The sequence below is a fragment of the Myxine glutinosa genome, chromosome 1, assembly GCF_964187855.1.
Source record: "Myxine glutinosa chromosome 1, kmMyxGlut1.1, whole genome shotgun sequence".
Lineage (NCBI taxonomy): Eukaryota > Metazoa > Chordata > Myxini > Myxiniformes > Myxinidae > Myxine > Myxine glutinosa.
This window is the reverse complement of record NC_136261.1, coordinates 327,777,394-327,804,816: the sequence shown is the minus strand read 5'-3', so window position 1 is coordinate 327,804,816 and position 27,423 is coordinate 327,777,394. Positions and strand designations below refer to the sequence as shown.

Sequence of the window (27,423 nt, the reverse complement as noted above, 5' to 3'; positions counted from 1 at the left end):
GAAACATGCATTTTCAACAGAAAAAGTCGATTTTAAACGAAAGTGTAGGGCAAAATCTATCCAGACCACCAGGCTGGCAACTCAATAAATATACCAGCCCGGGACAAAAGTTACCAGCCACGGGCTGTCGGGCTGGCGTTAATTTCGCACACTGGTTCAGAGTCCAGACCCTTCAAGTGCTGCACATTCTTCGTTTTTTCCCCTCACACATCTGTCGTTGTCATACGTCATGGTGCATCTTGCACGAGCAGGGCTTAAGGAAACTCTACCCATGAAAGAGATAAAAAATTGAGAATTTTCCTCGGATGGCCGCACACATTATATAGAGGGTAAAATTATAGAAAAGTGTGGATTCAAACACTGATCTCTGTACTAACTGGATAGGATGGGAAGCTCATTTTTCTGGAGCCATCTGTTCCCCACTCCATCTTTGCTCTCCCATGAGTTCCCAGACTCTGGATCATAACGAAGGTGAATACCAACTTACTGATTAAAATATGATTCCTCTTCTCCTTTGATTGCGATTGTCGTGGATTTTACAACTGTAAGTAGCACATGATGGCATTTCATAATTACTATAAAAATGCTTTTTTAACTCAACTGGACTATGTCCAGCTGAGTTTTTGTCAACACCCAGTGTCCATCGTCTGTCGGTCTGTGTCTGTCTGTCGTCTGTAAACAATTTGACGTCTACGCTCTAAAAGTCACAAATATTGATTGTGTTTGATGAAACTTGTTATGCAGCATCTTTAAGACATAAACTAGTTTGGGATTGTATTTGGGCGTTGCACGCCCAAAAATGGGCGCCGCAGGGCGGCCATATTGAAAAATCAATTTTTGTCATATATTTTTAGCACATATAAACTATATAGTTTGTGGTTCTATTATGCATATTCTAACCATATTGATATAGACCAGTTGAGTTCAGGTTCCCTGGAACCTCTCTAGTTTCAATATGAATCTTAATAGTAGTAAATGCCAAGTCATGATTACATGTTTTTGAAGACACCCGGCGGAGGTGCCGAATTTTCATATCGGAGACTCAGCTATTAATCAAACGGATTGTATTAAACTGTTAGGCATCCATGTGCAAGAAAACCTGAAATGGGACACTCAAGTTCAGGCCATGTGTAAAACTTTCAACAGAAAACTCTACTTTTTGTGGCAACTGAAACATTGTAATATCTCTGTTTCTGACTTAATAACAGTATATTTACAGTATGTTAGACCCACTTTGGAATATGCGTCATCCACATTGTTTTGTGGCTTAACCAAAGCCTATAGAAACGCAAATGGACGAAAATCAAGTCCGAATGGACTGAATTCAAGTGGGAAAGGAGACTAAAATGACACTTCGACGTCACGACGTCGACCGATATGCCTCTGCCCACATTATTGCATCATCATAATACTGGTATCAAGTTTGATTTAAATCCATTCAGCTGTTCTCAAGTTATCACATTTTTACCTGACATGACCTTTGACCTCTTGACCCCAAAATCTAATCAGTTCATCTTTACCTCATTATACATACCTCTGCCAAGTTTTACTAAGATCCCTTTAGCTGTTCTCAAGTTATCGCGGTAACGAAAACCTATTACGTACGGACAGACAGCCGGATAGACAACAAAACAAACATAATCGGCAGAGGCAAAAATCAAGTAGGGAGGTGGAATTTTCGTAGGAAATATGCATATTGAAGCAAGTATTTGTATTGATGCAAACGGGATTTTCTGTATTGTGGGAGAAGAAATATGGCGGATGAAGCTGTTCTGGTGGCTTCAGGATCGCCTGACATTTAACGTTAGGCACCCTATCCAGTTGGTATAGATAGATCAGTGGATTCCAATCCTCGACGTCGAAAGTATATGAGAGAGGGATAAGGAATTGTTAAAGAACTAACTTGTCACGTCGTTGTCGCCATCGCTATGTCTCTAATTGGGTTCGTGCGGCACGAGACATCTGGATCGGATTGACACATAATTATGTCATTACGAAATATCTGTCAAACAATTTACAATTATAACCCCTTCTTCCTTTTCGGACTATGATGGGCGATCTCGGTATTACAGAATACATAACCTCATCTGTTCGAATATTCACGAAACAATTTGATAATACAAGAGATTTACACAGCTGGCAGCCTCATAATTACTACTACGGATTTATTTACTGTGCGGAGGTGATTAGTAATTACAAAAGTGTTACACCGGATTGAAACGGTTTGTAAACGTCATGACGTTAAGATATAGCACAGAGTTTAAAATGTAAAACGTGGTCCTGGAAGTTCATCTAGTGCTCTCAATAAATCACCAGGCCTTGTGCCCTCAAGCCCCCGGACCAGGTGCAAATAAAGAACCCACCACCTCCCTTCCCCTCAATTCACCTTGCCAAGCTCAAGTTGAGACCTCCCCCCGCCCCCTTTCCCCTCAAGCCCCCGGACCATGTGCAAATAAAGAACCCACCACCTCCCTTCCCCTCAAGTCATCTTGCCAAGCTCAAGTTGAGAACCTCCCCCTGCCCCCTTTCCCCTCAAGCCCCCGGACCAGGTGCAAATAAAGAACCCACCACCTCCCTTCCCCTCAATTCACCTTGCCAAGCTCAAGTTGAGAACCTCCCCCTGCCCCCTTTCCCCTCAAGCCCCCGGACCAGGTGCAAATAAAGAACCCACCACCTCCCTTCCCCTCAAGTCATCTTGCCAAGCTCAAGTTGAGAACCTCCCCCCACCCCCTTTCCCCTCAAGCCCCCGGACCATGTGCAAATAAAGAACCCACCACCTCCCTTCCCCTCAAGTCATCTTGCCAAGCTCAAGTTGAGAACCTCCCCCTGCCCCCTTTCCCCTCAAGCCCCCGGACCATGTGCAAATAAAGAACGCGGCCTAGTTGTTGAAGCTTCCAACCTGGAGGCTTGGTTTCTCTCCGGGCATCCAAAGTGGTTATTTTTTCATTCGTGTGTTTGTCAAATTTCAACTGGTTACTTTATCGTCCATGCTTTATTGTTTGTTTATAGTTAGTTTTGGTTTGAATTTCCTGTAACTCGTAATTAATTAATCCTGTTCTGCGCCTCGTGTGCGGCCTTGTACCCCTGTCGGTGTTTGTTAACTTAAGTCCCCTACATCGTGTTTTGCTTGGCTCTCAGTTTTTCCCTTCTACACCGAACGTAATACTCTCTGTCTAACGTTTTAAATCCCCACCCCACCCCACCCCCCCCCAAAAAAACAAACAAAAAAACATTTATTTTTCCTTTCTCCATGTGTGCCGTTGTCTCATCCTGTACTTTCTGTCCAGGTGTATCGCGGTGCTTTTCACCCCGCCCCCATTATCTCCTTGTCATCCACCTTTTGCCCTGTTCACGTGACTCGTGGTGGTCCCTCTCGGCCCTCCCCCCGTTGGTATTTTGTGCATATAAGATTGTTCACGGTTCTGTTTAAATATTATTTTAAATATGTTTAACCTTTCCCCTTCAGTGGTTTATTCAGTGGTATATTACAACACGCTGTTTTTCTTCCTATTTAAAAGGCTTTTCTCGATTTCCTCTCCAACTCATTCCACGTCAAAAAAAAGAAATTCAATATCTTATACGTCTCCCTCACTACATGGTCTAAATTCACATTCATTCCATCCCTCCTCCATCGTTCTGAATCGGATTGCTAACTTGAAAATCACAACAAACCCAATTTGTTATCAATGTTCGTCTTTCATTAATCATCCACTTTCTAAACTCCCCTCTTGCCCCTCCCCTCCAAATCCCCCCCCCTTGCACTTACACTCCTAAACTCCCCCCTTTCCCCTCCACTCTTAAACTCCCCCCTTGCCCCTCCACTCCTGAACTCCCCCCCTGCCCTTCCCCTCCTAAAGTCCCCCCTTGCCTCTCCCCTCCAAATCCCCCCCCTTGCCCCTCCACTCCTGAACTCCCCCCTTGCCCTTCCCCTCATAAACTCCTCCCTTGCCCCTCCCCTCCAAATCCCCCCCTTGCCCCTACACTCCTAAACTCCCCCCTTGCCCCTCCACTACTAGACTCCCCCCTTGCCCCTCCCCTCCTAAACTCCCCCCTTGCCCCTCCCCTCCTAAACTCCCGCCTCACTCCTCCCCTTCAAAACTCCCCCCCAACTCCTCCCATTCAAATCTCCCCCCATACCATTCCTCTCAAATTCTCCCTCCTCCCCCCTCCTCAAAGTTGCCTCCTCCCCACCTCGTCTCCCTTCTATCTCATGCCTCCACCCCCCCCCAACCTTCTACTGTCCCATGCCCCCCCTCAAACAACCCCTCACTCTGCCTCATCCCTTCACAACCAAACCTTTCATCCTCCTCATCCTACCTTTTCTTGGAACTCTTCTGTAATCTCTGACACACTATCAACTGCTCTCCCTACCTCCCCCTCTCATCCTTCATCTTACCGTACTCCTCCCCTCCCCTGTCCTGTACCCGATGCTCCCCCTCTCTCTTCTTTAACGATATGGACCTCAAACATCCGGGGCCTTCGCTCAAACCTGACTGATCTCTCCATACAGGTTGCTTCTGACAATCCAGACTTGATCTGCTTAACAGAGACTTTCCTCCTTCAAGATGTCTCTGATTCCTCAATATCTCTTCCTCGTTACTCCCTCTTCCGGTATGATAGACCTGAGCCTCGTCCTGGTGGTGGGCTGGCTATCTTTATCAAAAACTCTCTTCCTCATTCTCCTTGCACTGCCCTCTCTCCTCCTCACCCCCAGGAGTACCTCTGGCTACGGCTTCCTCTCCGCTCCTACCTTTTGTTCATATGTGTTCTGTACCGTCCCCCAAACAGTGATGACTCAATTTACATTTCACTCTCTGACAACATGGACCAACTTCTATCCACTCATCCCAACTCTCTCTTCCTCATATGTGGTGACTTCAACTCTCATCATGCCACCTGGTTGGGTGTGGGTTCCTCTCTCACCAGTCATGGCACCTCAGCAAAGGACTTCTGTGACTCACTGGGATTGACACAATCTGTCAATTTCCCGACCCGGATCTCAGCCAATGGAGTTTCTTCTCTTCTAGACTTGGTTATGACAAACTTCCCTGCTAATGTCTGCTGCTCTTCTTCTGCTCCAATCGGTTCTTCTGATCATGTGCTTGTCAAAGTGGACATCTCTCTGGCCATTCTCAGAGAGCCTCCTCAGCGTTGAAGAGTCTGGCATTTCACTCAGGCCGACTGGGACGGGCTTCAAGCAGCCATCAATCGTCTGGATTGGTCTCCCATCTCCACTGCCTCTGACATCAATTCTTCCTGGGAATTCTTCCAAAGCAAACTGATCTCTCTCATGCACAGATTTATCCCATCTCGTCTTCAGTTGTCGTACCCTTCCTCCCGTCCATGGTACACCGAATCTTGTGGTGAGGCACTTGCCCTGAAACAACTTGCCTTTGCCTCTTGGAAGGCTAATCCAACTGAAGGCAATCTCAGTTCCTTCCACCAAGCTCGGAACAAGTGTGTGTCTACCCTCAGGAGTGCCAGGAAGCACTATCTCTCCTCACTCAAGAACGAACTCTCAAACCTGTCTCCTTCCTCCAAATCCTGGTGGCGTCTGGTCAAATCCGTTTCTGGTGTTTGTTCCCCCTCCATCCCCTCCCTTACCTCAAATGGCCACACAGTTGACATCGCACGTGACAAAGCCGAATGCCTCAACTCTGTGTTTGCCTCAAAATCCTTAGTCCCAAACCCATCTCTCTCTGTTCCCACCTTTCCCAGTCGAACCCAACTGCTCCTGGACTCTGTGTCCTTCTCTCCTGACAAGGTGGAGGAGTTTTTGTCTAACCTCGACTCTGATTCTGCAACTGGACCAGACGGCATCAGCTCACGGGTCCTAAAATCCTGCTCTGCCACTCTATCTCACCCTCTCTCTGTTCTTTTCACCCTATCTTTTGCTCAAGGTCATCTGCCAGCATCCTGGAAATCAGCAAACATTACCGCTTTACACAAAAAAGGTGCAAAAACAGATCCTTTTAACTACAGACCAATCAGCCTGCTCCCAATTATCAGCAAAGTCATGGAATCCATCATTGCTTCGGATATGAAATCTTTCCTCTTCTCCAATGGCTTGATCTCTGATCATCAATTTGGATTCAGACCAGGTCACTCTACTCTGGACATGCTGCTTCTGCTGTCTCAACAATGGATGGAGGTCCTCAATGCCAAACTGGAAATTAGAGCTGTCTCCCTCGACATATCACGTGCCTTCGATACGGTCTGGCACCCAGCTCTGCTCACCAAACTCTACTCCTATGGTATCCATGGAAATCTCCATGCATGGCTTGCGGACTTCCTCTCTGGTCGTAGTCAACGTGTGGCCCTGAATGGATTTCTCTCATCTCCCCTTCCTGTTCAGGCTGGAGTTCCCCAAGGCAGTGTGCTGGGCCCTGTGCTTTTTCTGGTCTTTATCAATGATCTCTCCGACTCTCTGGAAAATCCTCTCTATCTCTTTGCTGATGACTCCACTCTCTGCCGCTCCATTCCTCTTCCCTCAGATCGGCAGTCTGCAGCCTCCTCACTCTCTGAAGACCTGGACAAAATCACAGACTGGTCAAACAAGTGGAACATGTCTTTCAATCCTGACAAATCTCACACTCTTACTATGTCTCTCCGAAAAGATCGACTGGACAACCCTCCCATCTACTTTCTCAACAATCCTCTCCAAGAAGTTCTGTCGCTCAAGCTTTTGGGTCTCACTATCTGCCATGATCTTTCTTGGGAAAACCACATTTCCAAGCTGGCCTGCAAAGCCAGTCGCCGACTGGGCATCCTCCGTCGTGCGAAGTCCTTCCTAGGCACACCTGAGCTCCTCACCACATACAAGGCTTTCATCCGCAGCTCAATGGAATACTGTTCTCCCCTATGGGCTGGTGCTCCTGCCTCACACCTAGCTCGGCTTCACGCTGTTGAAACCAAAGCTTTCAGAATCATTGGAATCTCCCGCGATGAAGCTATCTCTGAGGGCCTTTCACTCACTCACCGCAGGCAGGTAGGTGGTCTTTCTGTCTTCTACCGACTCCTCTCCGGCCTTGCTCCCCCAGCTCTCTCTGTGCTCTGTCCCCCAAATATTCCTGCAGGTCGCACAAGATCTGCCAGCAAGCCTCTGATGGTTAAACTGCCAAAATCTCGACTCTCTGCTCACCTTCACTCCTTCATTCCTCTTTTCTCCCGCCTCTGGAACAAACTCCCACACTCCCTTCAATCCCACTCCTCCCTCCAGGTCTTTAAAACAGCTGTTCACCACCATCTCTTATCTTCCCCCATCCAAAACCTTGATCTTCGCTACCCCCGCTAATTCACCCCAGATCCACCTTGTTTGAAATTCCAACTTCTTTCCTGGAAGTCCTGGCAGTGTCCATATGTTTTATACCTCTCCCACCGCCCCCTTCCCATGCCCCCCCCCCAAAGCCCTCGCCCTCTCTCAGATCTCTCGATGTCTCCATGTCTCTCGGTCCCTGCTCTCAAATGTTGTGTTTGTGTCCTTCCCCCTCTCTCCCCATCTTGTCTACCGCTCCCGATGTTATATGTTTTATGTGTCGGTTTGTCTTTCTGTGTGATTAATGTTCGCTTTTTCACGAGCCTCGATCTTGTATACAAAAAAAAAAAAAGAAAAAAGAAAGAAAAAAAAAGAAAAAAAAAGAACCCACCCCCTCCCTTCCCCTCAAGTCATCTTGCCAAGCTCAGGTTGAGAACCTCCCCCCGCCCCCTTCCCCTCAAGTCATCTTGCCAAGCTCAAGTTGAGAACCTCCCCCTGCCCCCTTTCCCCTCAAGCCCCCGGACCATGTGCAAATAAAGAACCCACCACCTCCCTTCCCCTCAAGTCATCTTGCCAAGCTCAAGTTGAGAACCTCCCCCCGCCCCCTTTCCCCTCAAGCCCCCGGACCATGTGCAAATAAAGAACCCACCACCTCCCTTCCCCTCAAGTCACCTTGCCAAGCTCAAGTTAAGAACCTCCCCCCACCCCCTTTCTACTCAAGTCCCCCAACACCAAACTCAAGTCGCGAGCACACCCCCTTCTCCTCCCCATTTCCCCCGCCCCTCCTCGCTCCCCTCCCATCCTCTCCCTCTCCCCACTCTCTCTCCCTCCCCACTCTCTCCCCCTCCCCCTCTTGCTCTCTTTCCCCTCCCTCTCTCTTTCCCCCTTGCTCTCTCCCTCCTCTTAGTATTCCCGGCAGCTAAGCGACGGGTGATATTTGCTCATGGCAAATATGTAAAGAAACACGATAGTGATTAAAAAATGGGGCATCTCATGCTTGGCACGCTCAGCTACATTTAATGAGGGCTATTTATAGTCACTATGACTTTGCCCTTTCACATTTTGACCCAATTTTTAGCTCACCTGGAACGAAGTTCAGGGAAGCTTATGCTATGGTGCGTTGTCTGTCCGGCCATCCGTAAACACTTGAAACTTCTTCTCCGAAACCGCTGATGGGATTGTGACCAAATTTGGCACAAATGATAGTTGTTGTGTTGTGACTAAAGTTTATTTACGGCATTAAAAAAAAATCTGCCCCTTTGAGGGTGTATGGCAGGTCGAGGGGGGTGGGGGGGGGGTGGGGTGGGGGTTTCCCCCCAAAATAGGTATTTTCTTTCTTCTCAGAAACTACACACACAATTTCGATGAAACTTCACCACAACCTTAATCACCCATGATGTACCAATGTTTGTTCAAGGCATTTGAAAAATTGGGGTCTTAGGAAGTATATGGGGTTGGGGGGAGGAGGGGTTGTCCCCAAAAATAGGTATTTTTTTTCTTTGTTTGTTTAAAGTCTTATGATTATGTTAGTATGATTCTATATGCTGCTCTGTCTTCTAGCAACCATTGAAATTGGTTTAAAATACCCTTAGGCAGTGCAGTATATGGTTTATTCTACCAGTGCCAGGTGTATTGATTGCCCCTATGTTTAATTAGTGGTTTCCATATCCTCATAATAAAGGTTTGTTGAAAATTTGATGGTAAAAACGTTATGGCCTGTACAGACTGACAGACACACACAGAGGTGATTGCAAAACCCTGTCTCCCGCCGTGCGGTGGGACGAGCTAATAAAGGTTTTGTTTTTTTCTCTTGGACCTTATTTCTGTATGATATTTGACAATATACAGTATAAATCTTTACCTTGGGCACAACAACAACAACAACAACATGCATTTTAAGGCCATTTTCCCTGCGAGAGCGGGGGTTAGCCTTGTGGTCCCCATGACAATCTTCTCCATTTTGCCCTATTTTCTGCATCTCTCCTTGTTAACCCCCTTGCCCGCATTTCTTCTTCCACCATCTTTGGCCAAGTCTTTCTCGGTCTTCCCTGTCCTCTACTTCCTTCTACATTCATTTCCATCACTCTTCTCAACCAGTCACTTTCATCCTTCCTCAACACATGACCAAACCATCTCAACCTGTTCCTCTTCACAACATCAATCACAGGCTCTATCCCCATCATTTTTCGCAATTCATCATTTGTCTTCCCCTCTCTCAACAATACTCCGCACAGCCATCGAACCATTCGCATTTCCACCCTTTCCAACCTTCGTTGCTGCTCTACGTTCATTACCCATGTCTCGCTCCCATAAATCATAACACTTTTCACACATGCAGCATACACCTTTCCCTTCAGCTTCAACGACACTCCCCTCATCAGCACACCACTCAGTTCCCGAAACTTTTTCCATGCACATCTCACTCTAGCAACCGTTGCCGAGTCTGATCCACCTTCTCCATTCAGCATGTCTCCGAGGTAGCAAAATGTTTTCACACCTTCCAGCTTCACGCCGTCTCCAAGATCCAACTCAACATTTCCTCCATCTGCAGCTCCCTCTGTGCACACCTTACATTTGAATGTAGCTGCCACACTGGTTAATGACCCTCTCAGACCACTACATTTTTGATGAACCCACTCAGCGCACATTGTACATTGAATGGAGTTCACTCTGACACCCTTCCTGCACACAGCACAGGGCCACTTCCCAGTTCTTTCCACCTCACCACATGCTTTACCACTTGCCATCACCTTCGTCTTTCCGATATTCAGCTTCAGACCTTTTGTCTCCATACATTCCTTCCACTTGTTCATCTTTTCCTTCAGTCCATCCATACTTTCCGCAATCAACACCAGATCATCTGCATACAACAACTCACACGGTAAACCCTCCTTTACGTTCTGAGCCAGCACCTCCATCACAGCTACAAATAGTAGTGGACTTAGTACCGACCCCTGATGCACTCCCACCTTCACCTCAAACTCACCGCTGTTCCCGTCCTTCGTTCTTACAGCTGTGCACGCTCTTTTGTACATTGCCATCACTACTCTGATCAACCATTCATCCACTCCTAACTTCCTCATTGCCCATGTCAATACTTTGCGTGGAACCCTATCGAATGCTTTCTCCAGATCAACAAACCCAAGAAACAACTTCTTCCTCTTCTCCATGTACTTCTCCTGCAACTGCCTCACAATAAAAAGCATGTCTGTCGTTCCTCTTCCTGGCATAAATCCAAACTGCATTTCGTCGATCTTCACTTTCTTCCTTATCCTCCTCTCCAACACCCTTTCCAATACCTTCATTCCATGCTCCAATAACTTTATCGCTCGGTACGAGCCACACTCTAGAGGGTCACCTTTCCCCTTGTATAGAGGGGATTGTAACCTCGGGCACATGTCATTCAAATGTGACCAGTACATTCCTGATGCTCTATTGTCCACATTTTACCCTCAGTCATTTTCTCTTGCAAGAAAGAAGATTGTGCACTACACTGGTGTTGACCAGAAAAAAAGGGCCAATGCAGCGTTTCTCACCGGTTCATATGCGGTCAGTGCACGGCCGTAGACATGTCACCTTGCTGCTGAGTGAGTGCTAACTGTTTGCCAATTAAAAAAAAAAATTGTAACCTGTTGTTGATAATGGTATTTGCTCATAAATTAACCTACAACAACAACAACAACCATATATTACATCTTCAACCAACTCTTCCTGGCATTGTCAGATGCACATCGAGTATATAGTATTTTCTTTTCTCTTCAGACTGTTTTCTGGCTTGACTTTATTCTTTTTTGGCATGTTGTTAATATATTGATTCTTTATTTGCTAGGATTTTGTGTTGTTTTGCATGATGCCCCTTTTTTTAGTTCACCTGGAACGAAGTTAAGGGGAGCTTGTGCGATGGTGCATTGTCCGTCAGTCCGTTTGTCCGTAAACACTTGAAACTTCTCCAAAACCGCTGATGGGATTGCGACCAAATTTGGCACAAATTATAGTTGTGTTGTGACTAAAGTTTGTTCACGGCATTAAAAAAAAAAATCGGGGTCTAAGGGGGGTTTACAGGGTCAAAGTGGATCCAGGTTAGACCCCCCCGCCCTCCCCCCAAAAAAATCGGAATTTGCTTTTTCTTCTGAAAAGACACGATTTCGATGAAACCTCACCACAACCTTCATCCCCCATAATGTACCAATGTTTGTTGAAGGCATTAGAAAAATCTCGTGTGCCATTTGTCTTTTTTCTGGAATCCTTTTTGTGCATGCCATTAGACTGCTGTTTTGTCGCATTTGCTGGTTTGTGTTTTTACTCTATGTGTTGATATTACCTTGTTATTAAAAGAAACAAGCAAAAATTAATATAAACAAATGAAGAATCAATTTATCAATTTATCTCTTCCTAAATTCCTCCTCTCATGTTTGACCTATTTTAGAGTTTTATTTTAATAAATACACACAAAGGAGTTTGCTTGATAGGGCTGGCAGGATTCCCTTGAGGTCCTGGGTTTAACCTAGGTTTGAATCCCGACCAGCCTGGGTTTGAATTCCGACCAGCCTGAGTTTGAAATCCAACCAGCCTGGGTTTAACCTGGGTTTGAATCACAAACAGGGTGATTCATCAATGTGTGCCGTAACATGGATTGATGTTGAACTGGACATCCCGGCTGCCGGCATTAGTTGTTGGACATTAAAGATCCCATGGTGTCCTTCATAAAGAGGAGGCGAGCTTTCGCCAGCACCCTGAACAAATTACAAATTCCTGCCGTGACTTCCTGAGTCAGAATGGCGACCCAACCAGAATTGTAGTCTGTTTTGTTTGTTTTGGCAACACCAATGCTCTGCATAGGGCATGGTACATTTACTGATTGTTTGATACATATAGTAGTGTGAATAAAATGAAAAATGAATGAATGATCGTCTTAAGGCCATTTTTCCCTGCCAGAGCGGGGGTTAGCCTTGCGGGCCCCATGACAATCATGGTTCCCTGCTTGAGGCAATGTTTTTATGGCCGGATGCCCTTCCTGACGCCAACCCTTGGTCACGCTCTTACGATGCGCAGGGATACGGTGTGCCTATTCTGAACCGGGGCACACACCGTGATCATTCATCCCAGCAAGCGCTGGTACTCAATTTGCCGACCTTGGAAGGATGACAGGCTGAGTCAACCCCCCTGGCGTTAATTCAGCGATCGACCGGGATTCGAACCCAGGACCCTTGGATCCCAAGCCGGCACCCTCACCGCTAAGCCAACGCCAGGACTCACACAGACGCCTTCTAATCAAAGATAGTATGTCGAGCTCCTGAATAGTAGGAGAGTATAAGGATCAATGGCAGTTTGGCCTTCATTTCATCTTGTTTTGCAAGTTTGGCCTTCATTTCATCTGAACCTTGCCCCCACGCCCCTTCATATGCATGTGTAAATGCGACCACATGTGTAAAATCACAGCTCTAGTTTGTGTTTAACTATTTTTTCAATTCTTATAATTTTGCTGTGAACACTTTCATTTCTTATTCTACTTCCCTACCAACATTTTGCTCCCAATTACCTGTCTCTTACGACTTCATATTTCTTCTCAGTTGTTTTATGTGTCTGAAATTTACATTTCTTTTAATTGATTATTACATTATTGCTACTCGTACTTTTTTGTGGGATCTTCATGTTTGACCATGTCAGGTCTCCAGTTTTACCTGCACGTGTCTTACTTTACGTTTGACTCGTAGATTATGTTCTTTACAGATTAATTAATTATCTCCGCAACTGAAGGTGCACAGAGATTATGTTTACACCACTGCCTGTCTGTTTGCTTGTCTGCCTGTCTGTTTTATTGTCTGTCTGTCTGTCTGTGAGCAGGATATCTCAACAAATTATGGATGGATTCAGATGAAACTTGGTGGACAGGTTGGGTGTGGGACAAGGATGAATTGAATTGAATTGATTTGATTTTGGTGGATATCCGTACCCGGATACAATAATTACTCCCGCTAGGGAGTAATGCATTCGTGTGTGTGTGTGTGTGTGTGTGTGTGTGTGTGTGTGTGTGTGTGTGTGTGTGTGTGTGTGTGTGTGTGTGTGTGTGTGTGTGTGTGTGTGTGTGTGTGTGTGTGTGTGTGTGTGTGTGCGCGTTCGTGTGTTTGTGAACAAGATATCTGGAAAAGTTCTCAACGGATTTGGATGAAAGTTGGTGGGATGATTGCACTTGGGATAAGGAAGAATTGATTAGTTTTTGGTGAAGCTCAGGAAATTATTTCGGATCCAGGAAGTTTTTTGGGGAATTTTTTTTTTCTGTTTTCCTTTAAAAACCATTTTCTCTGCAATAGTTGGACCGATTGAGAGCAAATTTTTACCATAGGAGGGACTCGGTCTGCAGAATATTTTAATGGTAATCATGACGTCACAGGTCACATGGTTTCGCCGCCATATTGTTTTGAGTGAAAAACACTAAAATCCAATTTTCTCCAAAACGCCTGAACAGATCGAGGTCAAACTTTGCAGGCAGAATCGCATACCCATGACGAACAAAAAAGCCAACGAGCATGACGTCATGCATCACATGGTTTCAGAGTTATGACGTTTTTAAGCACAAACATTTAAAACCTAGCTCCTCCCTCATTTGTGATCCAATCGAGGGGAAACTTCACAAATCTGTTCAGCATATCAGTCTACTAAAATACCCTTTTGGAATTTACGATAGGTCACGTGGTTTGGCAGATATCGTTAATTAAACGCAAGTAATAAAAACATTTATATCTCTTGAACCAATTCATTGATCGACGTGAAACTTCATACTGTAGTAGAAGTCATGAAGAGTAACAAGTTTGCAAAATTTGAAGATGATTGGATGTACGGTCTGGAAGCTGGAAGTTGTTATTGCGTGAAGAAGAAGAGTCTTCGACTGTGGACGATTAATTATTATCACGTACAGACTTGCAGGCATCGTTTGACACAATGTCCCGGGTTAATTTGAACCTCAAATAAAATTATAATTCCAGATTTGTCAATTAGTGGGGCAGATATGTAACAAAAATTGCACGAGATGTTCACATCCGGCAGAAAGTTTGAAATTTTGCATACAGGGGTATTTTGACATGCTGAGTTCAAAAATTGGCGGATCCAAGAGGTCTGACCAATGGACAGGCCGCCATCTTGAATTCCAATATGGCTGCCAAGACGAAATGTTGATAATCCCTATCTTGGGTTCTAAATGACCTGTGGTGCTCAAATTTTGTACACAAGGGTATGTTGACATGCTGAGTTCAATAAGGCAATAATTTGAAATGTCTGACAAATGGTATGGCCGCCATTTTGAATTCCAATATGGCCGCCAAGACGAAATGTTGAAAATCCCGGGTTCTTTGCAAAAGCAATACCAATTCAATGGATCCCTAATTGACAAATCATATAACAAGTCAAAGAGCTCATTTCAAAGTATATTTCGTACCAGTTGGCAGCCGTAACATGCTGCAAGCTTTTTTCCATCCGTTTTACTTCTCCTACTGCTCATCTCGGAAGCATTGTCCAGAGCAGAAACATAGTTCTGTGCATGGTAGATTAGCAGCAGAACATTTGCAATTTCCAGCACACCGTTTTTTACACTTGCACTTGATCAGCTCTCGGCACCCTTTTGACGCCTCTGGCATTACTGTCCAAAATGGATGCCAGACATCATCTGCATTTTTAGCCCATCCCCAATCTGCAGGTGAAGGCAGCTCTGGGTTAGCAATTTGGGACTGTCCCCAGATGTGACCGGCCTGAAAGACTGCCCTCTTCACATGTTGACGCAGTGCCTCTTTTGTCGGTGGAATATTTTCCGATTGCCGATTTCCCTGAGCAAACAGCTGCTTGCGTGCTTCGTTCACTTTCTTCAGAGGGGAAGTTCTACTGTACAGAACAACGAAGAACCTCTCTATGTTGTCCATGTCATCATCTGTTACTTCCGCTGGTGCATGTGAGAGATGATTGAAGACCTCCCCCAAGTTTGGCATGGAATTCCATATGCTCCACACAGTCTTTTTGCCAATCCCACATATGGCAGAAACAGTATCGCATCCGGAAACAGTATGCAGGAATAGAAGCCCCCATGAGCGTTCAGGGCCAATGTGAGTCGCAATAGTGTGAGCAGCAATGTGCCTGAAATAGTTTCCATGTCCAAATGCCAACCACATTGCACAACCGTCCATAATGCTTGCCATTGCGATAGCCAACACAACCACATCCGTGTCTGTTGCATGAATGACGATACTTCTGTACCCCTGCTGATATGCATGCCAAGCATGTAGCATCATTCGTGAATCAGCCTCTTCATGCGTACATGGTTGAATTTGAGAAACATCAGAAGGGGGCTTTGATTTAACCTCTTCTTCTAAGGTTGTAAGAAGTGTTTTTCCCTCTGGAATAGGCATCGTTTGCAGGGAATCAGCAAGGAAACTGAATAATGTCTTTTTGTTGGAATCTACACGAAGGAAGCTGCTCCAGTTTCGTGGCACGGATGTCTGTTCAGTCACATGGAGTGGTATGCCAGTGCCACGACCAAGCCTGGTGCCTTCTTTGAGACTGTCCGTTCTGTAGGTGTCCCACACCACATCAACACGCATCACAGTCCCCTCATTTAACTTTCGGGCAATGTACGGAAGGACCTGTTTCTGTGCATAGTCACCAAATATCCTGATCACACTGTTGCACTTCTTAGGCTCCAAATGATGGACTAAGGCAGCCCCATCGAAAATACGAACTTCTCCTTTGGGCGCATCACGAGGACGTTGTGCTAAAGCTTCCAAACAGGGCAAAAGATCAGCCTTGCCGGTTGGTGACCGCATTGTATTGATACCTTCAGCCAATGCAGGTGGCCACCCATGACACTCATATTCATAAAATGTGTTAAGATCACCATCTCTAGTTTGGCAAGAAATGTACATTCGTGAGAAGAGCTCCACATTACTTTTCATACGTGTAATCTTCGCCTCAGACTTTCCAGGTGTTTTCTTGGGCTTCGATTTCAACAGTGGCAGATTGTTCTTTGAAATGCTATCATAGAAATTGTCAGAAGGATCCTTGATTCGCTGCCCCACAAATCCGTCAAATTGTGTTTTGCCAGTGTCCTCCATGGATCGCACTGCGGCTATCACTTCATCAGGCATGATGACCTTTGTGTCAAGCACATACAAGTCATTACTGTCTTCCGCAAACGGGTTTCCAAGTTTTTCAAAGGAACTGATTGCATTATTGAGATCTGATGCAAAGGATTTCTGGACACTAGGCAATTGTTCATGGTGGCGGACATCAGTTTGCCTCTGTCTTTGAAACTGGTCCTCAAACTCATTCAGGATTCTGGCTATTTCTGCACCAGCTACCATCCACCGGCGAAGAGCCCCTTCATTCTCAGTAATTCCAATGACTCCACCATCACCTTTCACATAAGCGTTCTGCTGTTCGTGTATCTGATCGTGTGCCATAGCAGAGAACTTGTGTGATGACTTCTGAGTGACAAAGTTCCCCTTGACAAATTCACGATGGATATCCATGGAATCGTTTGAAAGTTCCTGAAGGTCTGTTACATGCACTGTCAACCATCTGGCGTAATGGTAATGGTCCATGGCAAACATCCACGGAATGATCGCCGTGAGAGTCTCCACATAGAGCGTGTAGTTGGCTTCCCGTTGTGATCTTATGAATGCCAAGAGAAGACACTCCAACTGCAGGACTTTATTCCAGTAGCAAAACTGGGGGTACTTTGTAGCCATCTTCTTGCTCCAAAGATCAAATGATTGTAAATCTTCAGTTTCACATGTTTTCCGGTAGTCATCGTATACCTTTCGCTGCAGAGCGTACAACACCGCTACTGTGACTTGGTGTGCCCATTGTGACCTCGATATTTGCGAACCTTTGTGAAGACTATCTGCTCTTCCCTCTGTTGTTACACCAGCACTGGTCATTACACTTGCCCAGCCACTCCCCTCCAGGAAGCTGCCGATCGCTTTCAACAAGGCCATCTCTACATGAAGTCCTCCCATCATCACAACAAACTTGGCTTCACCATATATACCTGGCCAAGTCCATTGAATCTTCTTTGCAATTGCATAGAGTGGTTGATCAACGGTCAGAACTGGAACTTGTCCGGGGTTTACTAGTTCTGTCGCCTGCTTGATTAAATTCATTCCATGCTTCACCATTGCCAATGTGTGAGCACTCTCGCGGATTAGAGGTAGCAGTCCTGTAATTGCAGGAGGCCGAGGAACTTCAACCTGCAGATTTGCCATGTATGCTGACCAGGAGATATTATCTTCACTCTCAAGACCTTCCTTCTCCTGCAGACTTTGTACAAACGAAAGCCACTGACTTTCTTTGTCCTGTATTCCGGAGGACACACTTGGAGTGGATGGACCTTTTGGTTTTCTTGGAATGGGATTATTAGTTGGAAATGTTTCAGGAGGCACATCACTGTAAGATGCAGGAAGGGCGGCTATGGTTTTGGAACGCTGTTTGTTCTCATTCTCAGTGACATTCTCATGATTTCGAATGCTGCCACTTTTGTCATGTGAAACATGTTGTGTCAGTGATAACGCGGTTCCATGAAATGAACTTTGTGCTGATGCTGATGATGGGTTGTGATCTATGTTGTCTAGGTTGCCTGTTGTGAATATTCCACTTCGCAATTTTGTTGGACACACAACGCCGTCATGTTTGTATATTTCTATGACTCTGTTGGCCTCATCTGTGGATACCTCCAGTATGCGATCATAGGAAACACACAAACCATGTTGAAAAAGAACGTCAACGAGATCCCGTTTCCTTGTTTTGCTATGAATGAGAAGACCCAGGTAAAGTGGCAGTGATGTTTCACGTTTCAAATTGTGACGTACTGCTGTAGTTTCCAACCTTCCTCGTTTCATAGTGTTGAATGTTACAAGTTGAGTTAAGGATTGCACAGAGACGCCTCCCTTGTTGTTTGCGTTTTGTTTTTGTATGTTTGTACCAGCAAGAATCATTTCCATCAACGCTGCCAATGATGGTGGTGAGTTGTTATATGATTCGTTAACTAGGGATCCATTGAATTGGTATTGCTTTTGCAAAATATCTTTGCGCACAATCTGGGCAGCTCTCATGAGAATGACCGCGTCGTTGTCAGAGCTTTGTCTACAAGCATGCAATAAAGCTTCACCAATGTCCTCTTTGAATGACAGTGCCACTTCATGGTTGCTCTTATGTGCCTCAAGTTGCGGAAGGTGTCTGAGAAGCTTGTCCTTAAGGTGAGTTGAATTAATCCTCTTTGAGATATCACCTCCCAGTTGTGCCAGACGTTCTGTATAAAGCTTTGTGAGATCGGCTAACGTGAAAGTGTAACTGTCATCTGTACACTTCATTTCTTCCAAATAGGCTATCAATTCGGCCAAAGCTACTGATTCTGGTGGCATATTTTCACTTGAACTGGCTTCCTCATTCTTTCTTACAAATGATCTGTATCGAGTGTGGAGAACAGTCATGCACTTCTTGTGATAAACAGCATCTGATGCCGTCATATCACCTACAGACAATCTAGCCAGGAGTTTTGTATCCCTCAATTCTGTTGCCATCAATCGAACATTGGAATCTACATTTTTTGTTGCCGCTCTGTGGACTATTTCTTCATTACTGATAATGCTATCACAAAAGAAACATGTGCTAGCAGTACTCTGTTCAACGGATGGAGATTTGAAATTTGTTCTGAGTCTTTTCTTAACAGGCGAGTAAGTTTCTTCACCAAGTTTAAGGTCTGAACTTTGCTTTCTTTCCCTTGATTCAGCCCTGGCCACACGAGAGCTGCTGCACTGCACATAACAGTTTTTGTGCCATTTGGCAGCATGCGCAGCTAGGGTTTCTGCAATACCGCAACCATCATCTAGTCGGGAAATGTTTATCCCGCAAGGCAAGGCACCTAAATCATTCAATGCCTTGAGATTTTGAGCAAGATTCTCGTAGACGTCTAGACACGACTGATTGCTGCCCTTACGTGCATCTCTTAGTGGTTCATTTTCAGAACGTTTCTGGCAAAGAGCGCAAATGTTCCAGTCTGTTGGCATTGGAATTGTTGACGATGTTTTCTTTGATTTCGACATTGGATCTGAAAGAGAAAAAACATTAAAAAAAAAAATTATTGGAATGTCATGTGAATGTTCAGTTCCGGCAGAAAGTGTTAAATTTCACATACAGGGGTATTTTGGGGCGCTGAATTTCCCAAATTTCTACTGCCTTCGACAAAATTACAAACCCATCAGTAGATTTGAGATGCAACAATTTTCCAGTTATCATAATAATGCTCAAATGATTTAACATTATGACATTACCGTACACTGTGCTATTAAAGCAATGAAAACATCGATGTTTGTCTTGGCGGCCATATTGGAATTTAAAATGGCGGCCATACCGTTTGTCAGACATTTCAAATTATTGCATTATTGAACTCAGCATGTCAACATACCCTTGTGTACCAAATTTCAGCGCCACAGGTCATTTAGAACCCAAGATAAGGAATTTCAACATTTCGTCTTGGCGGCCATATTGGAATTCAAGATGGCGGCCGGTCCATTGGTTAGATCTCTTGGATCCGCCAATTTTTGAAATCAGCGCCCCAAAATACCCCTGTATGCGAAATTTCACACTTTCTGCCGGAAATGAACATCTTTTTCACATATCTGCCCCACTAAATGGCTGAGGTATATTAACAAACGAATAAAACAGATTTGGCAAAATTCGAACTTTTAAAAAAAAGATCGCATATTCACCCAGGGTTGTGAGAGACTGAAGAAGAAGAAACCTCGCATGGGCTTCCCAGACCAAATAATAATTCTGGCTCTGCGATTTTTAGGTTTATTTATCTATATATCTACATATCTGGGCAGTGTCTGTTGTCACTGAACTACTCCCTGAAACTTTTGTTTCCGTGGTTGTGAAGTGTTTTTAATAACGTGGTGGTGGTTTTGAATCACGTGGTGGTGAGGTATTTTGAATTATGTGGTGGTGAGGTGTAAAATGACGTGGCTGTGAGGTGTTTTTAATTAACATTGTGATATGAAAATAGTTTTCATATTTGTTGTAAATGTAGTTTAAACTCGTGGTTACGCGTTAGAGCGGTGTATTTTTTTTAGCAGCGTCGTCTTCAATGTTCATTTTTTTTTCTTTCTAATAAAGACGTATTCTGTCATTTTAAAACCACCAAAGTGTGTATTAGGTTTCCACGTTTCATAAAATGTATCGTTTGACACATATAATGCTTTAAAACAGTATTTTTATTTTTATTTTTTTTAACCTCTCAGAAGAGATGTCAACATTTACCTCAGCGAATGTCAATCGCGGTGTCAGTATTTGATGAACTTATAAAGACTTAGGTGACCTATAAGTGTGACAAGCATGTGCACGGGATTCTTCCCAGAAGAATGAGTGGTCGCATTAGCTTGTACGACTTAAAATGAGCGAGTTTTGTTTTCACGTTTGGGCCAGTTTTGCATGTTGTATCCTTAAGGAATGAAACGAACGTTTGGCTTACAATTTTATTTGAAGTCACACATGCCTCAAAATACACTCACCTATATGGAATTGAACGCTGAATCCGAAAATGTAAGTGAAATTGCCTTTGTTTTTTTTTTTAACATTATCTTCTATATATTCTAAATATATATCTGTGCAGTGTCTGGCTGATGATTTCTTGTGTTGTCACTGAACTACTCCCTCAAACTTTTGTGAAATCGTAGTATTCCAACTTGACCCACGGTGGGAGTATGTGCTCTACTGAGTGGCGTTCTAGTTTATAAAGTGATTCTTCACGATTGAGAGATTGGGACAAAAACAAAAGAGACAAAAACGATATGTAGCACGATATCTCAAAGTTTTGAATGGGTTATGCCAAAAATTGGTGGATGAGTTTGTTCGGTGACGAGAACAAGCCAATTGGATTCTGCTTTAAGTCTGGATGCAGATCCGGCCTATCAATGGGATACAAAACGTAAAGCCTGTCAGAGGTTTGCATGCAGTTCTTGTTTACCTTTGTGATCAAATGTTATTATTTTGCTTATAGTTTTTGTGAACATATGATCATTGCCTTCTTTATGCTTCCTGTATTTTTTTTCATGCCCACACAAACCTCTATCTTCATTATTCTTATCATTCTACTTCCGTTTATTTTCCAACCCGCTTATTTTAGCTTGTGTGATCTGTGATGTTTAGGACAAAAATCATAAAGTCATCTCAGTTTCCCAGAAGAGTCCTCATATTGACAATTTTTATGATCATAGAAGATATTGAACAATATTAACTATGCAAATACATGATCACCCTCTTATATACTCCGCACCTCTCCACTATTTTCAGGTGATATATTTAAAACGCACTGCAGAGGAGGTATATCATTGCTTGTCATCATCAAGTGGCCCTCCATACTTGCCTTTCAGGTAAGGGTTACCATTCTTCTTCTGAATGTTTTGTTGTACTGCCATTACAATTTCACAGATACAGGTAGTGGTCAAAAATGGAAACGCCAATGGGCGTTGGGCTACCTTGGGCGTCTTAATGGCGTCTTAATGGCGTCAATGGGCGTCTTAATAGGGCGTTGGGCTACCACGTGCGGTCATTACGGCCTTTATGCGTCATGGCATAGAGTCCACCAGCATCTAGAATTCTGCAGGAGGCACCATTCTTCCACGAGGAAGTCAATCAACTCAAACATGGTTGATGAAGGTGTAAAACGTTGTCTCGGGCATCATTCCAGAATAACCCATTAATGCTCAATTGGGTTTAGATCTGGTGACTGAGAAGGGCCTTGCCATATGGATAACATCTGTGTCATGCTCATCAAACCAATGGACGACCACAGATGCTCTGCGGATGGGGGCATTGTCATCCTGGAAGACACCCCTTCTGGCAGGAAATAAATGCTGCAACATGGGGTGAAGATGATCACTCAGTACTATTAAGTAGTGATTGGGTTGGCCTTGCCTTCTGAGGGAATGACTGCACCCAGACCATGCCAGGACAATGTGCCCCACAAAATTACAGAACCACCAGAACCCTTCACTGTTGGAACCAAGCACTCAGGGTTGTAGAGTCCTTTAGGTTGGCGTCACACATGCTCTTGTGCATTTGTCGAGAACATGGTGAACGATGGTTCATCTGACCATATCACATTTCTCCACTGCCTATGCTCTTTGCACCACTGGACTCGCAAATGTGCATTGCCAAGTGTGATGAGTGGTTGGTGCACTGCAACCCGACTGTGGTATCTCACTCTGTGGAGTTCTTGGTGGACCGTTTTTGATGAAACTGGCTGCTCACACCCCAGGTTGAAGTTTACAGTCAATTGATCTGCAGTTGCTCGCCTGCTTTGCCTTGTATTTCAAATGAATGGACAGATATCACCATCCTGGAGTATACGCTTCCACCCACTGTTGCCATTGGCTGATGATTTCTTTCCCTCAGAGTTCCATGCCGACATCTCTTTGGGCATCGTTTCTCGTGAAACATCAGCAAGTTGAGCTGTCTTTGTCACTGAAGCTCCTGCCAAATGCACCCCAACAATCAACAATCACCCCTCTTTGAAAGTCTTTGAAAGTCTGAGGTCTGCAGTCTCCACTTGCAGCCTTGATAACCATAATTGTAGGCAACCAGACATGTGCAGCATTTTTATTCATGACCCGAAGCATGCTAGGATGTGATTTGCTTCATTAACCCGTTGGTTGGCCACACCTGTGTGGAAATCTTTGCTTTCAATATACTTGGTGTCGCTCATTCATCCAGGTGTTTCCATTTTTTTGGCCACATACCTGTACATTATGATGACGAAAAATCTATTCATGAGATGATGCTCACTTAAGACAAAGGGAGAAGAGGTGCAGTAAATACATCTTTGTCGGCATAATAATACCATCAAGCCAACTTTGTGTGCATGGCTGCTCTTTGTTGATCATGTAGCTGGCTCATCTTTGCATCTCCCCTCATCCACACCAAGTAATTTAATATAGGCCACAAACATATTGCACTTTGGTTTGTAACTATTAGCAGGCATGAGAAATGTCTTCATGTCCATGGATGTGTGTTCTGAATGTCAGCTCAATTCGTAAATTCAAACATGGATTTGATTTGCATAAACAGCTGATAATACAATGCAAATTGCATCACGAGCCTCGATTCAGTATACAAAAAAAATAAAAAATAAAAAATTGTGATTGTCTTTGTAGATCATCTTCCGAGATGGATGTATGTATATATATTTAACTTTAGTTTTTGTTATAAAAAAAATTTGGCTACTGTCCAAATTATAGACATACTTCTGGAAAACGTACAGAAGTTTAACACAGTACTGTCCATGAATTGAGTTCGATATCAGTTTACATCACTTTCAAGGATCAATTTATTTGTTTCGAAATGTCAAATGTGGTTTTTGTTTCTTTTAAAGGTCACATTAACAAAATCTAGAATAATTTCAACATAATTCCAATGAACTTTTGGTTCCAAGACATCTTGAAAAGTAAGTTCACCCCCGCAAAAAAAAAATTCCATATTAAATGCCAAGTCTGTGTGTGTGTGTGTGTGTGTGTGTGTGTGTGTGTGTGTGTGTGTGTGTGTGTGTGTGTGTGTGTGTGTGTGTGTGTGTGTGTGTGTGTGTGTATATATATATATATATATATATATATATATATATATATGTATGTATGTATGTATGTATATATATATATACATATATATTGTTACAGACGTGGCTTGGATGTTATTTACCGAGCGGTCTTATGGTATGACCACGTCTGCACAAGTTACCCGATTGTGCCCGAACGTTGACTAATCGCGCTATGCTAGACCAATGAAGGAAAAAGAAGACACACGGCTGGAATTAATACGACACGACACCAGGGATACGGTTCTCAAAGGTTGTTATTACAATAATGCGGAAGGTTTAGATTACAGGGACAAGAGGGAAACATAGGAAGGTGGGCACTTAAACACACTTATATTAACCCCAACAGACGACAGATAAACGGGACAAGGCTCACTCACACGGGGTTTGATGGCCAGGAAAGCGGGTAGCGATCGCTCCAGGTGCACCTGTGCTCAGGGCAGGATCACGTACGGTCCAGTTTAAGAGATGCGGTGGAGGTATTGCAGCGCTCGAGGGGTGGCGACTTCTCTCTCCAGGCTGGGGGCGCATCTGACGTCACATCCGGCGCGTGGCCGCGTATATCCGGCGGGGAGTGACACGCCCTCGGCTCGTTAGCTCCGCCTCGTGGAATCGGCACGTTGCTTCTCATTGGGTGCGTGCGGGGGGGGGTTACTGGCTCCGCCCCTGACGAGGAGCTGACAGCCAGCCCCTTCGGGGTAACGCCGTGGAGCGTATGGTCATGGCGGGTAACCGAGCCGGTGTGAGGACGCACACTCCCCGCCCCTCTGTTGTTGTAGTCGTAGTTGTAGTTGTAATTGTTGTTGTAGTGTTGTTATTGTTGTTGTTTGGGGAAGAAGATGGGAGGAGGTATGGGAAAGGTCCTAAACTCACTACTGATGCCATATAATCACATTCTGGTGCAACGAAGAGTCATAATTAATGGAAACGAGGCCTTAACTGACATAGATTAAGAATAACTAGGAAGATGTCCGAAAGTTGTCTACGTGTGGTGCGGTGGACCTGGGCACGACATTTAATGGGGGAATAAGGGGAAGGTCGGCTCTACTGATTGTTATTTACATGCAATGGGACTAGGGAATGGGGGATCGGGGAAAGTTGGGGAGTATTGGAGAAAATAGGGGAATATTTACAAGCGGATATGGAGGCCAAATTCCATATTCGCAACATTGCACCCTTCTCTACCCTCGGGGCGTCCCGACCCGATAAATTTTTACCTACTTTAGTGTGGCACGCAATGTAGTTCCCTCTACTATTAACTCTACCCTGAGTGCGACAGTTTTACAGATATTCACAAATGAGTAAATATGTCCCCCTGCGACGTTGCACCCTTCTCCTCACAGAAACACACCCACAGGATAACCGAATCCGGAAAGAATTCGCAAACTAAACATACAGCCGGTAGGGAGCATTATTTACACGACTACGCTGCTATTTACACTACGATCCAGGACCTGTTTTTGGAGGAACACATGCAGATGTTATGCATAGAGAGAGAGCGCGCTTGCCAACATCGATACACCAACCCACGAGTGCTCTGTGGCCGACGGCCTTTAATAACGTGCAGAGCACCCTTTCCCAGCATCAAAAGCACCACCCCACCACCAATCGGTGCAGTCACCATTGTTCATTGGAATAAAAATAAATTCGACAACCCCTAACCCTGCAGGTGTCTCTTGCTCTTCTTGTGGTGCACTTGGTGTTAATTAACAGTGGTTCACCTTTATGGCATCGGTGCCACGTTGACCCATAGGTCCATCCCCGGGTGGTGCTTGGCCGCAAACGAACTGCGGTCCATTGTGGGTGGCCACATACATTGCGGTCCATATGGTGTATCGATCCCGGCAGCAAACAGCGAAAGTGCAGGCCCACAACTGCGCAGCCAGCACCTCTCTCTCCTCTCTCTCTACCCCAAAGCCAGATCCTCGGAGGTGGGAGACAAAAGAAGCAGACAAGTGAGTAAGGTGGTAAGGGCGCAAAAGTGCACGCAATGTAAGGTGATGCACACTGGGGGCACATGGGAACCAGGTGAGACAGGTACGTTCCTATCGTACGCCCCCCCCCCCACCAGGTAACCTACATGGCCCCTCCCTTACCCCTTACTGTATCCACACAACACAACACTACCCATAAACATCTACTTTACAAATCAACAAACATCCCTACGGTCTTCCCCGTTCCTCCCATAAACCAAATTCGTCTTCTCTCCCTCCTAACCAATCAAATTTGCCATTTTCAACTCTCATCAAAATTTGCCATCTCCAACTCAACATCAAAATTTGCCATCACCAATTCATCATCAGTCCCTCCTAGGGAGGGAGAGATGGAATCACCCCAATGTCTCATCCACGTCGTGATGCGTCTCACAAATCCAACAGCAATTCTCATTTCTGCAACACAAACAAAGAAAACACAGGTGTGGAGTCATCATCATCACCACAGGTAAGTGGCTGCGTATGGTGCGACAGGTTCATCAATCCTAACTATTTCCTAAATGACTTTAACAACTTTACACTACCCGGGGTCTCTCTCCGGCCAAACCATTGGCCCTCTTACACTATGGGTTCTAAAAACCAATTCCCATTGGCCAAACTGTGGTGCTCTTCAATTTGGGGTCTCACTCCCCCGATTCATCTCCCGGTGCCCTCGTACAATTTCTGGGCTGCGACGTGTACCTCTCCCAGTGGGTCTACCCACCTGCACACCTCCACCACTGCAGTTGCCTCCGAGCTTACCTGCTCCTTACCCTAACCTAACTACCAGGGGAAGGCCCTCTGGCTCTCTCCCCACTCCGTGCCCTCTCTGGCACTGGGCTGCCCGATCCACACCCGGGATCCTCAGGCACCCACTCACAACTACCGGCTCCCAGAGCCCACCTGCGGCCTCACCTGGCCGACATCCTCACAGTGGTGGAGTGCCCAACCAACTACACACACTAACAGGCTACACGCCCAGCCATTTCCACAACACTAATGCACCCATTCACAACACCATTCTGCAACCGCACCACAAATGCCAATATCCAACCACAATTTACCTGCACCCTCTACCTAACACTTACACTACCCGCCCCGGGTGCTCGTGAAAGGGGTCCACTCTTCCCCCATCCACACCTTCGCACCATGCACACCACTCCGTACCACTCACTCCAACTCTCTCCACACACCTGTACCTGCACACCTGTGCTCTCACACCTGGTGCCACCTGCACCCTTCTCTCCCCAAGCGCATTCGCGCTGATCCACACACTCACTACTCATACACTGCTCCACACACCTGTCCAGTTGCACACCTGTGCAATCACACCTGTTCAATTCTCACAAACACGGCATCATCTCAGCTAACTACTCCCTTCTGAAACTTGCGCTTCCCAGTCGTCCCTTTAAACTATTGCGCTCCCTCGTCATTATCATCCATACTAATCTACCTGCGTCCCCACTACAGGTATCAGTCACTAACTAATCTTAACGTTACCTAATGTCATCTTCTAGATCCCTACACACAATATCCTAACCCACCCGGGCTAGTTTTCACTGCCATAC

General features: G+C 45.1%; 1 protein-coding gene across 4 annotated transcripts in view; it reads left to right on the top strand.

Annotated features, from left to right (window-relative positions):
• The window catches only part of CDC14A (cell division cycle 14A), a 197,164-nt gene that overhangs the window by 28,551 nt on the left and 141,190 nt on the right, over window positions 1–27,423 (top strand). For 3 of the 4 annotated variants that reach the window (XR_013621783.1, XM_078769756.1, XM_078769754.1), the window contains exons 4-5: window positions 10,712–10,804; window positions 21,587–21,666. Coding sequence is in view for 3 of the 4 variants with exons in the window: in XM_078769756.1 (XP_078625882.1) it covers window positions 10,712–10,804; window positions 21,587–21,666 (173 nt within the window). In the remaining variant the exon portion in view is untranslated. Of the gene's footprint in view, window positions 1–10,711; window positions 10,805–20,794; window positions 20,837–21,586; window positions 21,667–27,423 lie in introns of those variants that run through there. The other variant, XM_078769755.1, reaches the window with a different exon arrangement.